General features: G+C 43.0%; 1 protein-coding gene across 1 annotated transcript in view; it reads right to left on the reverse strand.

Moving 5' to 3' along the window:
- TET1 (tet methylcytosine dioxygenase 1) overlaps positions 1-16707 on the reverse strand; it is an 85212-nt gene that overhangs the window by 57189 nt on the left and 11316 nt on the right. The window contains exon 4 of the mRNA XM_083439805.1: positions 8964-11030. Within this exon, the coding sequence (XP_083295931.1) occupies positions 8964-10910 (1947 nt within the window). The 5' untranslated portion in view covers positions 10911-11030. The remainder of the gene's footprint in view (positions 1-8963; positions 11031-16707) is intronic.

Raw genomic sequence — 16707 nt, forward strand, 5'->3', positions numbered from 1 at the left:
AAAGCAGCACAGCAAGCCCTGCCTGCCAACACTGGGGACGTGCTGGGCATGCCTCTCGAATATTATTACACAGACACACACACACACACACAGACAAAAAAAAAAAAAAATCCACCACAAAAAAAAATATCAACCACCAGGCTCTAGAAAAGGACCAGCCAATAGCAAAGCGAGGCCAGGAGCTTCCAAAGCGCTTCTTCCCTTGCCTAGCCCTTCCCAAACAAAGGGTCTCCTATGTGGGGTTTTTACTCGGAGCAAGAGGACACAAGGGGCGGGCGCAAGCTGCGACATGGACTCCCTGCGACCGTGGATCCGGCCGAGGGGTGGGGTGGGGTGGGGTGGAAATAGGGGTTGGAAAGCTGGAGGGTTGGGGTGGGGGCTAGGCGGAAGCGAGGTGTGTTATTTATATATATTTTTAAATGACTGGAAAAGCAAAGCCACCAAACGCCCCCCCCCCCAATTCCTGGTTTGCCTGACTGATTGGTTTAAAGCTGAACGCGAAAGAGAAGACAGAGAGGAGAGATCCAGAGCAAGGGAGGAGGAGGAGGAGGGATCAATTGAACTCCTTGGGGGGGGGGGGAGAGCCTGCGGACGCTGCGCACACACGCACTCACCAGGAAGGTATTGTGCATTTTGACTTTATAAGGCGAGGGCTACATATTAGTGCTATTTTGGTTTTTTTTGGTTAAGAGGGAGGTTATGCGAGGACACCGACTCCGAGGCGGCTAATGCCTCGGCAACCCCCCTTGGCCACGCCTCGGCGGCAATTAATAGCTAATGATAAGGAAAGCGGAGAGAGACGAGGCTCTGGCTGTCATCCTCCACCTACTGCCACTGAGAGAGAATATTGCTTCCTCTTGTATGCTCAGAAAGGTGCTAATTTCTTTATCCTTTCTTTAGCTTGTCTAAGGTTTGTTTGTTTGTTTGTTGAATCCCAAAAGACTGGGGAGGGGGGCAAGGTCATGGCACCATACTGGCAGGGGTCTCCATTTTCTACTGATGTGTGTGTGTGTGCACACGCGTTCATATATATATATGCACACATAGATATAGATAGATAGAGACACACAAATGTGTGAGAAGTCAGTCCTTATTCACAACAGTAATCAGATTAAAGGACAGAGTAAGCTGTCTGCAAAAAACACAACAACCCACCAACCTAGAGCTTGTAATCGAGTTACTGATGAGCAAATATTTCACATTAAATTAAAACTACACAGAGAGGGGGTGAGGAAGTGGTTTAACCAGCTCAAATGGCTTCGGGAGTTAAAGTGAAATGCCGCCTCCACTTTTACCTCCATTCAATCTTCTCTGTTCTGGAAATGCCACCTGTCATCGGATGGTACTGCTGCCCTGGAGTGACTAATCATGAGAGCCAAGGGGCTTTAGATTGTGTTCCAGAGAAGCTTATTGGAGGTTCCTCAATGTGAAGATCAGTTAAGGCAGACATGCTGCCCTCCATTACCAGCCCTCCTATGCAATGCTCAGCCTCAGGGGAGTGGGGGGGGGCACTTCATGTGAGAAATAATGAGGCTCTGTAGGCCAGGCCAGTTGGCTCACTGTGAGCAGGCTGCGCACCTGACCATGCCCTCTCGGAATCCCCTCTGAATTTGCAAAGTCCCATGACAGATACACAGTGGGGTTTCTGAACAGATGACTTGTAGTCGACAAAGTTCCTTGAAGGCAAAGAGTTTAAAAACCATCAATGTAAGCAAAACCCCTTGCTTGTATGGCTTGTATAGCACAGTGACTAAGAGACTACAAATCAGCCAGTTTTGCCTCCACAGGAAACTCACTAGGGTACACACCACAGCTTTAAAGTACATGGCTTCCCCCACAGAATCCTGGGAAAGGTTGTTATTTTAACAAATGACAGTTCCCAGGATTCTTTGGGGGAAGTCATGTGCTTTAAATGTATGGTGTGTACACAGGCTAAGTGGCCTTCCACAAGCCTCTCTCAGCAGTCTCAGCTCATCCATCTACAACATGGACAATAATAATAGTGATGTAACTTACAGGGCCACTGTAAAACAAGTGTGGTGAACCTGTGGCTCCAACTCCCATCAACCAGCATCTTCAGTGGTCAGGGATGATGGGCATTGGAGCCTGTGGCTCTCCAGATGTCACTGGGCTACGAGCATCAGCTAAATGCTGCATGTGGAGTGCTCAAAACACTTGAAAGTACAATAGAGAATATAGAAGTACTATAGAACTCTCCCAGCTACTTTATGAACACATATCATCTAGCTCACTCAGTTCACCAGAAATATCCATGTATTTATATTCTTCTTGTCCTAGTTGCTTCAGGGCATGCTAAACTCACACTGACCTTTCCAAGCCTAGGCAGAGTACTCTGAGCAGCAAACACACTGGCTACCAACCCCAGTTTAGTCGTTCATTCATTGCATTTGTATCCCACCTTTTCAGCAAGGGGCCTAAGGTGGTGTACATGGTTCTCCATCTTCTCACTTAATCCCCACAACACCCCTGTGTGGTAAATTCAGCTGAGAGGCAATAACTAGTTCAAGGTCACCCAGTGAGCTTCATGACCAAGTGTTTCTCAAACTAGGGTCTCCAGCTGATGTTGGACTACTACTCCCATAATCCTTAGCTCATACGAACAGTGGTCAGAGATGATGGGAGTTGTAGTCCAACAGCAGCTCGAGACCCAAGTTTGAGAAGCACTGCTCTAACCACTATACCACCTGGGCTCTATTATTACAAGAGCGAAAGGGAAGCGTTTGCCATTTCCCATTCTTCAGAAATGAGTGGTGACTTCCATCCCACCTAGAAACAAAGATGTCACTTGTAGCATAAAAGGAGATTAGTTACCCCTAGATGCAAAGTGACTGCATCAACAGTCCAGTGTGGTTAAATACTGGGGAAAGGTCAATTTCATATACTTTCAATGCAGGCTTCTGGAGTAAGAACTGTAATTGCAATAGTACATGACTGCAAGGCAGTACGAACACATGATCTTTTGTACATGATGCAAGATTATCTTGCTCTTGGGAAAAGAGAAGTAGCAGGTGTCTTAAACCCAGGCTAGTTCTGAATCTGGGGTGGGAATTAGTGCATATTGGGAGTTACCTAAACTTCCCCCCACCCCCAGAGAGCTACTTCACAAGCTATGTTTTTCTTAAAAAGAAACAAACAGATGTGAAACGTATGTATACACTGACACACGCAACAATTGCGTCAGTTATCTTTTAGCATTTATGCACAGACTCAACAAAATTGCATCTAACAGAACATAAAGTGCATCTGAAAAACTTTCACCCATTTTCTGGCATTGCATCTACTAGTTGGCTTGTCAGATGAAAGATAATTAGGTAACAGTAGGAAGTCTTGAGGTTTAGACACACATAATTCAGTCTAAGTGTAGAGTATCAGCCAAGATTTCTCTATCTATGCTACATTCCAGGAGCTGATCATATCAGCACTGCAGAAAAGATACTCAATTTCTCACTTTCCATGTTGCAGCAGGAACGTATCTTTGAAGACTATTTTGCTTAGAATATTCTACCTCTGCTAAGATGATACAATATACTTCTCTGCCTGTTTGTTCATTGTACTGGCCAGACACAGAGTTTACCGATACAACTGTCTAGAATTCTCAAGATGAAAAGTACTTGTTGCCATACAAACTGAGAGCATTATGTTCAACATACAAATTGTGTGTGTGCGCGCACACACACTAGAAGTGCCCAAGAAAATGAAACTGACAGCGAAAAAGAAGTTAAAGAATAGGGGGTAGCTCATTAAAAAAGCAGAGAGAAGATTTAAAGAAAAGGGTGAAGAAGCAAAGCTGCTATACAATGAGGAGGTCAGAAGAAATCAAAGGGAGGCATGTTTAGTCTGGGGAAAAGATTGACAGAAGAGCTAGAATTCATCCTTTGCTTGAACTGGCCTCTGCTAAAACCTTTTTTGCTCCTTGCCTTAATCGCTTCCTGTCTTAGCTCCCACCATTCTTTTCTGGTGACCTTAGCAGATGTCTGCTTTGCTCAATAATTAAAAATACATAAGTACCCATAATATTGCAACTACAATGCTCCTGTGAAGAGGGAACTTGCTTATGTACTCAATTACAATACTGTGCCTGCTTTTGATCTTTGGATTAAAAACCCACCTGCCTTTACTGGTTTTTAGCCTTTCTTCATTCACATAGTTTTGGCAGGGATCCTCACCCAACTATCCAAAAGTATGTTATTAGCCAGCCCGAACGGACATAATGTGGTCCTGAACCTACTACTTTGGCCCCAATACAGCCAGAGGGCCCAGTTCGCTCACTCAACTCCAGTGGGCTCAGCGTATGCTTCAAGGTGCTGTCTGAGGCCCATCTGTATTATACATTTAAATAAGTTTAATACTACTTTTGCTTCCCCCCAAAGAATCCTCCGAACTGCAGTTTGTTAAGGATCCTGAAAGTTGTTAGGAGATCCCCTGTTCTCCTCAGAAAGCTACAATTCTCAGAGTAGTTTAACAATCCATCTATCTTACAAGGGGACTTCAGCTCTGGGAGAGAACTAACAACTCTCAGCATGCTTAACAAACTACAGTTTACAAGATTCTTTAGGAGAAGCTAAGGCTGTTTAAAATGGTGTGATACCGCTTTAAATGTCTAGTGCAGATGGGACCCAGCAGACACAGCTTCACTGCTCTCTGGGCAATGCTTCCCTTTAAAGCAACAATGTAGGCCAAGCAACAGTGGAGAGCATGGAAGACTACTATGTCCATAAGCTGGCAGCACAGAGCCTCTGGCTGCATACACATCATAAATTTAAAACAACCCCTCTCCAACAACAAAAAATAATCCTTAAAACTGTAGTTTACCCGCTCACAGAGCTACATTTCCCAGCACCCTTAAACCACAGTTCCCAGAATTCTTGGAGGGGTGAATGTGCTTTAAATGTATGGTGTATACAGCCTCATTCTCCAGATCTAATTTGTGTGGGGGACTTCCCCTCTCTCAGAGCTCAAAATTAGCGGGGCACCAGGCACATTTTGCGCCTAAAAATTCTCCATTTGCAAGCACCTCAAAAGGTCTGGCTGCCATTATTTGCACTTGGCTGTTACTCAAGGATTATGGAAATATATGTGCCTTGAAACCTCGAAGTATACGTTACGGATAGACAATATGTTAAGGAGTTTAACAATAAAGAGTAGTGCAGGCTTCCTCAACCTCAGCCCTCCAGATGTTTTTGACCTACAACTCCCATGATCCCTAGCTAGCAGGACCAGTGGTCAGGGATGATGGGAATTGTAGTCTCAAAACATCTGGAGGGCCGAGGTTGAGGAAGCCTGGAGTAGTGTGTTTTGAAAACAGAAGTATGGTATTGATATTTTTATTGTATACATCAAATTAAACACGTAATAGCAATTTCTGTTTAAAATGTGGTATTAGCCATGTGTCACTTATGTGATTTGTGTACTAGTTCATACTCATCAAAATAATAAATAAAAAGTGTTGCCAACCCCCCACAAATGGAGACTAGATATTCTGTTTTGGCACCCACAACCCTGGCCCCAAGAGCCATTTGGCTCCTAGCATTTCTATCCCAGTTTCTAACACTGCCCTCCCTTCCTCCTCCACCAGATTAGCAGGAAAAAGGAGCCATCAAGCCTCTACACCATGGGGGCCCAGATCCGACCTAATCGCCTTCTAAATCCAGCCCACAAACAGTCCGGGAATCAGCATATTTTTACATGAGTAGAATGTGTTCTTTTATTTAAAATGCATCTCTGGTTTATTTGTGGGGCATAGGAATTCGTTCATTCCCCCCCCCCCCCATATAGTCTGGCCCCTCACAAGGTCTGAGGGACAGTGGACTGGTCCCCTGCTGAAAAAGTTTGCTGACCCCTGCTCTACACAATCTCAACAGCAGCCCTGTGTTGCTTGCTTTCTCTCCAACCAGTTTTGCTTCAAAAGGTGTTTATTCCCCCCCCCCCAGGGTTATCTGCCTAAATAATGTTATTGCCAAATAGGACAAGGAAGATAAACTGCTGGAACAGCTTGGCCACAAGATCAAAGCACAACGCTTTGCAAGAACTCAGCTCCTCCACAGGCTAACTAAAATAATAAGCCAAGCTATTTAACATTCGGCAAGATACCCTGTAAGTGTGAGTGTAATGGAGCAGGACAGATTTAGGCTATTGTCTTATCCTTCAAATATAGCCATAGAAAGCAGGGGCTTTCAAAATGGCCTTTGTTGATGACCACAGGCATGGCAGCTAATATACTGTACATGGTGCGGCCCTTCTCATCAGTGGTTCACCCTATCCAGAGCTTTCCTCTTTGTCCTTACAACTCCAGAGGGTCGACTCCCCATCACTAGTTCTGCTGCACTGCTCACTTCTGCCCCTGCTGCTGTCAGCTTCTGCTCTTGTTGCTGCCATGCCCTTCCTGACTCTTTGCTCCACCTCTTTTCTTCCTGTTCGGTCCCTGTAACTTAGCAGCTACGCCAAACTACCCTTGAGGTTGCATCTGGGAAGCCATCGTTTGAAGGTGTCAAGTATTTTGCAGCATGGTCCTAGCAATTTCTACTTGCAAACCTACTTTTCTAAAGAAATGATATAGTGTTACTATGTATACTATCTATTTAATGTAAGACAAAATGAATATGGGGCAACATGGTGTAAAAGAGGAATATACCACACACTATACCTAAATCAGCCCTTGCCTTGTTTTGCCTTTGTTCGACTGTATCAAGCAGAAATTGCTGGGCAATTATTGCTGTGTTTTGCAGCCTGTAAAAAGTACATTCTCAATTCACTAAAAAGCGACGAAGAAATTTTCTTCCAGCTCAAGTTCAAAAGCCTTGCCCAAAATTGTAGGGTGCCATGTTTTCCCTAATTTGTCTGAAAAAGCATGCCGTTTAATTCCCAGCCTTAGCACTGAACTTGTTTCAACTGTCAACTGAGACTCTCTTGTGCTGCAAGCCAATGTAGTCTTGTCAATGGTTATCTGCCATAATTTTTGTTTGTGTTAGACACTAGATACCAGATGAGACCAGACTCAAACAAGGTAATGTTTATAAATCACAGAAACCATTTTGAGGAATCGTTATGTAATTTAGGATAGCAATGATGCTGCTCAAAAAAAAGTAGAGGTCACTATGTTTTCCCCTCTGGCACTTCAATTTTAAATATTTTTTTGGGAAGTTAAGTGTACTGATTCAACAGCCTGTTCACACATAATGCCTATTGTGAAGGAGCAAGCATCCTGGTACTCCACCCCCATTCCTGCTGCTGCTAGGCAGCCAGAAATGAAGCTGTAAAATGGCTTTGCATTACATCCGAATCTGGACCTCACCCCCCCCCCCAAGCACACACTTTTTTCTAGGGATGGCTGCTCTTTTATCTTCTATATGTACCTTTGAAGTTAATGATGAGTTAAACCTTTGTCCCACATTATTGTCCAGCTTCTCTTAATGCTGCACAAGACTCACAAATTTGGTATTTTAATTGCACCTTTATGTGAGTCATGATAAGCATTCACAATCAGCAAGTCAGTATGCTGCTGCCAAAGCTTATTCAATTATCCATGTTCTTGAATGTAAGGAGTAACTGATATTTCCCCCAGCTTTCTTCTACAGCATATTGAAAACTGAATTCTAACAACATGCACAATTAATGCAAAATATACTCCCAGGCTTATAGGGTCTTAAAGTGGATCCAGGATCCCTACATTGGCTGTTACACTGTTGTTGTTTTAAAACACCCTCCCCAACGTAAAGGAATATCCCCTGCTGAGAAGAAAACTTCCAAGGAATGCTATCTATCATCCAGTGGAGTCTGGCAGCATAAAGAAAGATAAGATATGCAATTCAAGGGAAGCAAACCATAATCTACTTCTAAATCATCATGATCTGAGCGGAATAGCTTTAGAGCAACTGAAGCGCTTCTTTGCAGGCCTGTTTGCTTTCCTGTAGCTCCATCCTCTGGCTAAACCTGAGAGGCAACACACAGGCAAAATCCCTTGTTTGACACCAGAAGTTCACAACTCACTGCAGACTCAACAATTGATCTGCCACAGTAGCAAAAAGGGTTTAACTCTTTCCATTTGAATATAGCTATTTTCACTGCTGTGCTACCAGAAGCATGTCCTACACTTCCTTGTAAGAAAAGGGATTAGAAACCACAGCTGAGGCTGTTTGCATTTGGAGAGATCAAAGCTTTAAAAATGCAGCAGTTCTATTCACAGGGGAAAATTCAGACCAAGGCAGCAAGAGGAGAAAAAAATCATCCCTTAATTCCACTAGGATGTTGATGTCTCATGATCCCTCTGATCTCTAAGCCTGGCTGTGATTTTCTACCCGGAAATGTTACACACACAATGCCCACAAAGAAACAAACTCTATGCAATTACAGTGGAAATAGGAAAAAAATATCATGAAATTTACTGGTCATAAACACTGTATTTCTGAATGAACTCTGTTATTAGAACTGCAAAAATCTAACAAGTATGTATCTACCTTCAGCACTACTTAGAACTTAGTATTAAACCAGTCACTTAAAAAAAAAAATCACAATGCTTGAGGTTTCCTTTTATACATGTATAAAAAATGGAGATGCACTAACATGGAAAAAAAGATGCCCAAAGTCATACTTGTTTTCTGGACCTCTGGTTCCCATGCATATGTATAGTGTTTATATAAAAATAAGTTCCACTGGATTGATTTCAGTGGGCATAAATGCACTTAACACAATCCTGGACTGAGGTCTGCATCTTTAACAGTGCCAGGATTTAGTAACATTTAAACTAAGTTACATAGTAATTTTTATTTTGTATTTAATGACTTTATGGTGCCCTTCAGATGTCATTGGTCTATAATTCCCATAATTTATTGCCCACTGGCCATGCTGGCTGGGAATGATGGGAGGTGATGCCCAAATACAGCTGGAGAGCACCAGGCTGAAGAAGGCTGCGTCATGCACATTTAACAAATCGTCTTTTTCCTTACCTCTGATGGTACAAAGGGCAGCATTAAGGGCGGCAGTGGCAGTGGAGGCTTCTTCAGTTCTTCACATTTTCTCTTTTTACATATCCTGTGACTAGTTTTGCGTTTCCTGCAACAGCTGCATTCTTCACAGTTAGTTTTCCGCAAACATGGCTCGCACACCCCACATCGCCTTCGCTTCTTCTTTTCTAGCACAGGCTGCAAAGATGCAAGCGAGACAGGAAGGCTGCCAGTTGGGTTCCCACAGGAGGCAGTCTCTGAAACTGCAACTAGATTAGCACCACATTTCCCGATGTCCTGAACAGAGTTCGCAACAGTCCCACCACTTTCCAACTGCAATAATGGATCCTGAGGTTTTGGAATGGATTCATCTAGCACAACTGTCTTGGTATCTGTACCCTCTGCAGCAGCTGATGGAGGCCCTGAATTAGCACCTTCAGACAAGTTTGGAAAACTTTCCTTAAATGTGTCGCTGCTTACCAGAACGGAATCTGCTGTACTTTCTAGGTTGAGGGGTGCAACAGGCACAGCACCTGAATCTAAAGTGAAAGTTTCTACGGCGATCTTTTCAAGTGTCTTCTCAAGATCTCCCAATATAAAACTAGTCAAAGAGGTATTAGAAACCTGTTCACATGCCAACGTGCCATTTGTTTGGTCACATTCTAAATAAAGTTGTCTGGAGTTGAAATAAGAATCAAGTGCTTTACTGCTTAGCTCCAGTTCCAAGTCCTTTGGTAAATGAGATTCCACACAAAGGCCTGGATCTTTTAAACAGCCTTCTGATTCAGAGATGCAGCATGAGGCAGGTTCTACTTCTTGAATGGTAGGCTCAGGATCCTGATTGAGCTGAGACCCTTGTAACAGACATGGGTCATCTAAATGCAATTTTGAGATCAATTCTGAGGTAATCAAAATGGCAGCATCAGGATCACCATCAGTTAGCACCAAATCACAGGTAGTTTTGGAGTGAGCGTCTGTGGAAAACTCTGACCTTTCTACAAGTTCCTTTGAGTTTGTTTCCGAGGAAAGGCTTAATGTGGAATCGGAATGTGAACAGGTATACTGTTTGGGAGCAGGAGACACATCCAAACAACTCTCAGAATGTGATTTCACAAATGCTCCCGAGTCATTCTCTTCATGTACCTTTATAGGAATAGCAGAGTCAAGATGAAAATGTGCAGAGGCAAGTTGAGTGAAATTTTCTTCACAGGTACTCGGAGGCAAATATTTCAGAACCTGCTCTGTGGGCGCAAGTTCTGTACACTGGCATGCCTCCTTTAATATCTCTGGATTTTGGGTACCTGGCACATCCCCATTAGAAGCAGAAATACCTTCTTCAGAAGGTGTCTCTCCCTTTTTGGCTTGACTATCACATTCAGAGCAGTGGCCTCCTTCTGGATCACACAGATCCTCCTCCTTGGGAGAAGATAATGCACCAACCTGGTTTAAATCCCTTCCAGCCTCTTCTGCTTCTTTCCTTTCTAATACACAGGAGGTTCTTGATTGAGGCTTCTCTCTTCTCCCCACACTTTTCTCTGGGCCAGCTTTAGTTGCTCGCACGATTGTTGGCGTCTGGAACAGTCTATGGGGAAACGGTTTCCTGCGGAGAGTCATGGTAAAGCCATTGTAGCTCAAAGGAGGCTGGTTACGCAACAGAACATTATCAGTTAACCCCAGATCCATCCAAGGTGTTCCAGACAAGGCTTTGGTGACGCTGCTCCTGAGAAATCGGCATGTTGCATTCAGAGGTGGTTTCTCTTCCTGTGTTTTTTTCTTGACGTCATTCTTTTCTTCCAGGTGCTTTTTGCACTTTGCTGAGCTTTCTGCTTTTGGAGAAGTTTTCTTGGCATCTTTTGTTACTTGGCAAGATTTCTTTTTGACTGGGCTTGATTTCTTTTTGCTTATTTCTTCCTTTTTAACTGATCGTGAAGATCTGGCATCACGAGCCATCTCTGTCAAGCAGCAGATGTGCAACTAGGAGTGGACTTAAAGATCATGGAGTCTTGCAAATGTTCTTCAGTTCAGCAGAAGCCGGCATATTCACCTGCGTTGTCCTTGTAGAGCACAGAGCTGAAATAGAAGATAGGAGTTTAAGATTATTATGGATGATTATAATATTTACGTTGTTGTTGTTGTTGTTACACAGAACCCTGAAAAGCACTATGTTTGCATTATTTCTCTGCATTCTTACAGATTTGGAAGAGGGAAGCTGAGTGACATATCTTGCCTAATGCTGCCTAGAGAGTTCATGGCACAGAAAATACGTTAGCCAGGGGCTTCCTGGTCCAGAGCTCAGTCTGTTTGGCCACTATGCTACAGTGGCATAGTGTCTAAAAGTCACTAACAAGTTAGCATTGTGAGTGGAAAGGGCCATAACTCAGTGGTAGAGCACATGTTATTGTTATGTAATCAAAAAGTGCCAGCTTTAATCCTTGGCATTTCCAGGTATTTCTGGAAAGATTCCTGCCCAAAACCCTGGACCTCTTCTGCTAGTCTGTGGACAATACAGAATTCGATGATACAAGGCAGCACCTTATGTTTAAACAAGTTTATTCAAATGCTCAACTAAAACACAGTACACTTGTAAAACAGCTGCCACATTCTGTGTAATATTCCAAAACTGCTTAGAACATTTTGAGTTGTTATTGAACTTTGATCCTGTTTGCATTCGGTATTATATTGATTTCCTCATACTACCAATACTAATTTATTCAAAATAGCCACATCCCAAATTTGACAGACTAGTCCCTCAGTCTGGGGATCTACAGTAAGCTTGCAATTAGTATGCAGGTTACATTCTAGAGATTGTGCCTAAAGCCAAAATACTGCATACTCAAAATACATTGGGTATAATGATGGATGGGCTTAGCACAGCTTTTTCCTGGATTCCCACCCCCTTTTATTTATTTTTAAATTGCCATGCATGTAAAGCTGAATGTGTACAAGTTAAATGTGTGTTAAGTTGCTGGCTCACTGTATTTCATTTCCCAAAGGTGTCTCTTTGATCTTAGCAACATTTCCTTTTGGCATGGTCACTTCATTTTCAGATCTAAAACAAGTTTGAGCTTATGCATTTTTACTCATAAGTAAATGCCACTTGAACTCAGTGGAATTGCTAGCAACTAAGCATGCAAAGGATTGTAGACCTAAAATCTTGTTCATTCCCCCAGGATTTGTTTCCAGAACTTATTAACTTCCCTGCAACCTTACCAACAGTGATAAAAATCCCTGCACGCTTTGAAGAAAGCTAGGGATATCCCTGTTGTATTTTAGGCATGCTCTTTTGTTTGGTTTTGTTTAAACCCACTCTAAAATATGTGCTGCAGTGATTTATTGTGATGGGAAGCAAGACTCGGAGGAGTTTGGAAATGTATGAGTACATTTAAATAATGCCAACAAGAAAGATTAAAGGGAGGAGGGAGAAATGTAATGTATCGTCCTATCCAGCTAAGTTAAATGTATTCTAGAGTCCAACAGTGCAATCCTATGAAAACTTATCAGAAAGTCTCATATCCTCAGTGAAACTTGCTTCTGAGTAAACATATATGGGAGTGCATTGTAAATCCAACTTATCTGAACAGGATGACTGGGTATACAGGTTACAACTACCACATAGTCACATCTACCCATTGATTTGTGTGCTAACAATTCATCTGGTGTTGAGCTTTTGATGGCTCACCATGCATAGCCAATGACATTAAATACCATTACAAGCCTCTTGTGCAGCAACATTTGCATTAATAAAAATCACTCCATGTGAGGAGCTGCCACATCAAGAGTCCTCATTTGAGAGTAATTTATAGTAGCTGCAATGTGGTAATCATTATGCTTGCTCCAACCATCGGGTGTGCAGAGCTTCTTTTGGATGTGCCAAGGAATTGCACATTTCCCCTCATTTTTCATATTGCTTTCTGCAAGACACTTTTTCTTGCACAGTTCTCTCTTCAGTAGCTGAACCCTTCCACGTGGAATTCACAAACGCTCATCCCATGCCTTAAAATACGATGTACAGACATATATATGCAGCAACTTTATGTTGAACAAAACCGTTCCATTTCCACCTAAAGATGTTGAGCACAAGAATCCAGCTGTAGCTGACTCCGAAAGAAACAAATATAAAAGGATACATAGCACAATCTTACGTAGGAAGGGAAGTCCCACTGAGTTTAATGGAGTTTAAAGCTGTCAAATGCAGCTTTTCCAGACTGAGCAGGATGAAGAAGAGGAAGAATTGCTATGTAGCCAGTAGGTGCTATAGATTCACAAATGCCCCCATCACTAATATACAGTATTTGTCACCTAAAATACTATTCTTCAAAGCCCTATTAATCATCCATATTTGAACAAGGTACTCATTAGATTTACTCAAAAGCGTTGCAATCAGTGCTGTGAACTGTTGAGGACTGACACCGTTTTTGATAGCTTTCCCAACTTGAACACATCTTCTGCAATTGCTTTGTGTCGTTATGACAATTATTCTTGCATCTTACTAATATAGGAAACTGTCTTATACTGCATCACACCATTGGTCCATCTAACTCAACATTGTCTACAATGACCGGCTGTGGTTCTACAATATTTCAGGCAACAGACATTCTCAGCTGTACCTGGAGATGCCAGGGACTTAATCTGGGTCCTTCTGCATATAAAAGAGATGCTCCAACAATAAGTTATGGCCCTTCCTCATGGTCTTGCAATGACCACTTTCAAACAGTACAATTTACAGGATCACAATTGTACAATTTACAGGATCACAGCTTGACACAAATATTACAGAAGTATGATGAAGACGAAGACCACTTCCACAACCCTCCATGCTGCATATGTGCTTTTGGCTCAGCCTCAGACACATCGCCCATGCATTCCAGTGCCAAAATTCAGAAGCCCTTCAAGTGTTCAGAAATTGTGGCAGTCCAAAGAACAAGAGAACCAGAACACTGGTCTGCAATATGACAAAATTTAACAAGAATTTAATGATGCAAACATTTATTTAATTAAGTGAGGGGGAGGAATACAATTTCTCCCCCTTAAATAGAAGAGCACTTGAACAATGAAGCAAGACACAAGGGGGTTGAGAAATCCCCTTCCTGTAATAATATTGGTCAGGAACTGCAAAGATAAGAAATCTCTAGCTCCAAGTCTACTGAAGTAGGAAGCAAGCTTTTGTCCCCTTCCAACAAATGGATAACTCTTTCTCATATGTTGCCTTTTTGTACGTATTTCATATGCACACTCAGAATGATTTCCAGTTGTATACAGCATTAAGGTGGCTAGAAATTTAATGTAATACTTCCCAGAGTTTGGTGGAGGCAGTATAATCCTGGCAAATGCTTATCTCATCAAGATAAAAACTAGAATCCTCCCTATTCTTGAGGAACTTTCTCGCAAGTGTAATATTTCAATGCTGCTTAGCAACTGTTTATAGGTAGGCATGCATAATCCGGAATATCCAGATATGAAAACATTTATTGCTCCTTCCTTGCGCCAGACTAACTGCTTTGAGCAATGCACCTACACTGTCCTATGCCCTGACCTCAATACGCTGGCCCCAATTCAGTGTATCATAGATTCAGCGGAATCTTATGCATGCATACTGAGATGCTATCAAGGATGCTGCTCTACCCCAGATTCTGTGGGGATGGATGTGTTGTTTAAGTAGCCATACATAGTCTTACAGTAAAATCCTAAGCATGTGTGTACTTTGAAGTCCCATGGGCATTAACAATGCAATCCTCATGTCTACTCAGAAGAAAGTCCAACTGAATTCAATGTGACTTGCTCCCAGGTAAATGAGGTTAGGACTGCAGCTTTAGTCTCTAATAAGAGTACTTAGGCAGTGCGATCTCACACGTGTTTATACATAAGTAAATCCCACTGTGTTCAACTGAGTTGAAAGTGTATATGTATTAGATTCCTAGATGAACAACTTCTAACATAATTGTGGAGAAGTCAAGAGTTTCCCAAGTCTGACCAGGAAAGGGTTAAGCTACTGCCAAGAGAAGATGCCACTGATAGTAACTATCACAGGCACTGGGCTATGCTTAAGCCAAAGTCACATGACCAATTGCCTAAGAAAAGGACAGGCTAGGCTTAAGAGAGGGGAAAATTTTTTTAGAAAGAGAGTTGTATTTGGAGTTGGGGGAGGGGGGAAATAGAAAAGGAGAGTAAAAGAGAACAGAGCTTCCTATGGGGCTTAAGGAGAAAGGGATCATATATTCCCCAAATGTAGCTAACCAAATTAAAAACAACACTGAATTTGAAAGGAGGGAAAAAGTATCAGGCAGTGAATTGCAGAAATTGTAATGTTATGCACAACCTGTGCAAGTTGTCACTTCACACTCTGTCATTTCCTCAGCACATACAGGCTTCACTATCTGGTACCCAGAGGTATGAACTAGCCTTAAAAAATGAGTTGGAGGGAGGGGAAATGGGCAGCCAGGATATTAGTTTGCTAACCGTGCAATCCTCTGCATTCTTGCCCAGAAGTAACTCTGGATTACCAAGGCTGAGTGGGATTGGGGGGGGGGTTAGGGGAAGGGTAGTACCTCTGGTGGGGGGAACATGTCATGGTCCTCTGGGGGTAGTTTGTCTACCTTTGGTCCCCACCCTGCACTCACCCGTGGCTCCTAGAAGCTGTCAGCGTGTGACAGCAGCCATACCCCCGGAAACGGCTTTGACTGGCCAGCTTAGCCAGTAGATCATTCAGTGAGTCCGGAACTTTCCCTGCATGCGAAGACAGCCTCTGGTGAATTGAGCGGATGAGACCCATAGTGGGACCAGTGGTCAAGAAGGCAGTTTCTGCAGATGGGGCTTGTCAACCTGGAAAGGTAGCCCAAATTCCGACCATAAACCTTGCAGGATATCTTTGTGAGATCAAAATGGTAAGGAGTAAACCCTACACAAATACAGAGTACAGTGGTACCTCAGGTTACATACGCTTCAGGTTACATACGCTTCAGGTTACAAACTCCGCTAACCCAGAAATATTACCTCAGGTTAAGAACTTTGCTTCATGATGAGAACAGAAATCGTGCTCCGGCGGTGCAACAGCAGCAGCGGGAGGCCCCATTAGCTAAAGTGGTGCTTCAGGTTAAGAACAGTTTCAGGTTAAGAACAGACCTCCAGAACAAATTAAGTTCTTAACCTGAGGTACCACTGTACAGTCCCTAAGGCAGTTGGATGGTGCCTCATAACCTCCTTCCAGCAACTCTTGCAGCCAAGCTGGTGCCAAATGTATTACTCGGCTTTCCTTTGGACCACATCAGCAAGGCTGGACAGACTAGGATCTCCATACACACTGCCCAGACTTGTGACTTTGGTACTGCTAATGCAGCGGTTTGACTTCACCCCTGGAAGTGCACTCCATTGTCTCTCGAGACAGATGGATGCCAACAAGAACTACCAAGGCTGAGAGAAGACTGGCTCCCCTCAGGTAAACAAGAGAATTTGTGGCTCAATGTGAGGTCAAGACAAGGAAGGCCACCTAGACCTTCTCCATTCTTCTGGAGCCAGGTAGGCAGGTTGGGGTAACTGGCCCCCCCATTACCATCCATTTCAAGCAGACTTTAGCAACTATGAATTTCACAGTAAAACAAAAACAAAAAAAACACCATTCCTAGTGCTGCCATAGTGCAAAAACATGGAGCCAATTCACAGATCCTTAAGGCTCCTCATAGTTTTACACGGTCTCCCCCCCCCCATAAATAAATTGATTCATTCATCTGTGTCTGCATATGTGTCCTGTGAT

Source organism: Podarcis tiliguerta, assembly GCF_965153285.1.
Source record: "Podarcis tiliguerta genome assembly, chromosome: 5".
NCBI classification, from domain to species: Eukaryota; Metazoa; Chordata; class Lepidosauria; order Squamata; family Lacertidae; genus Podarcis; species Podarcis tiliguerta.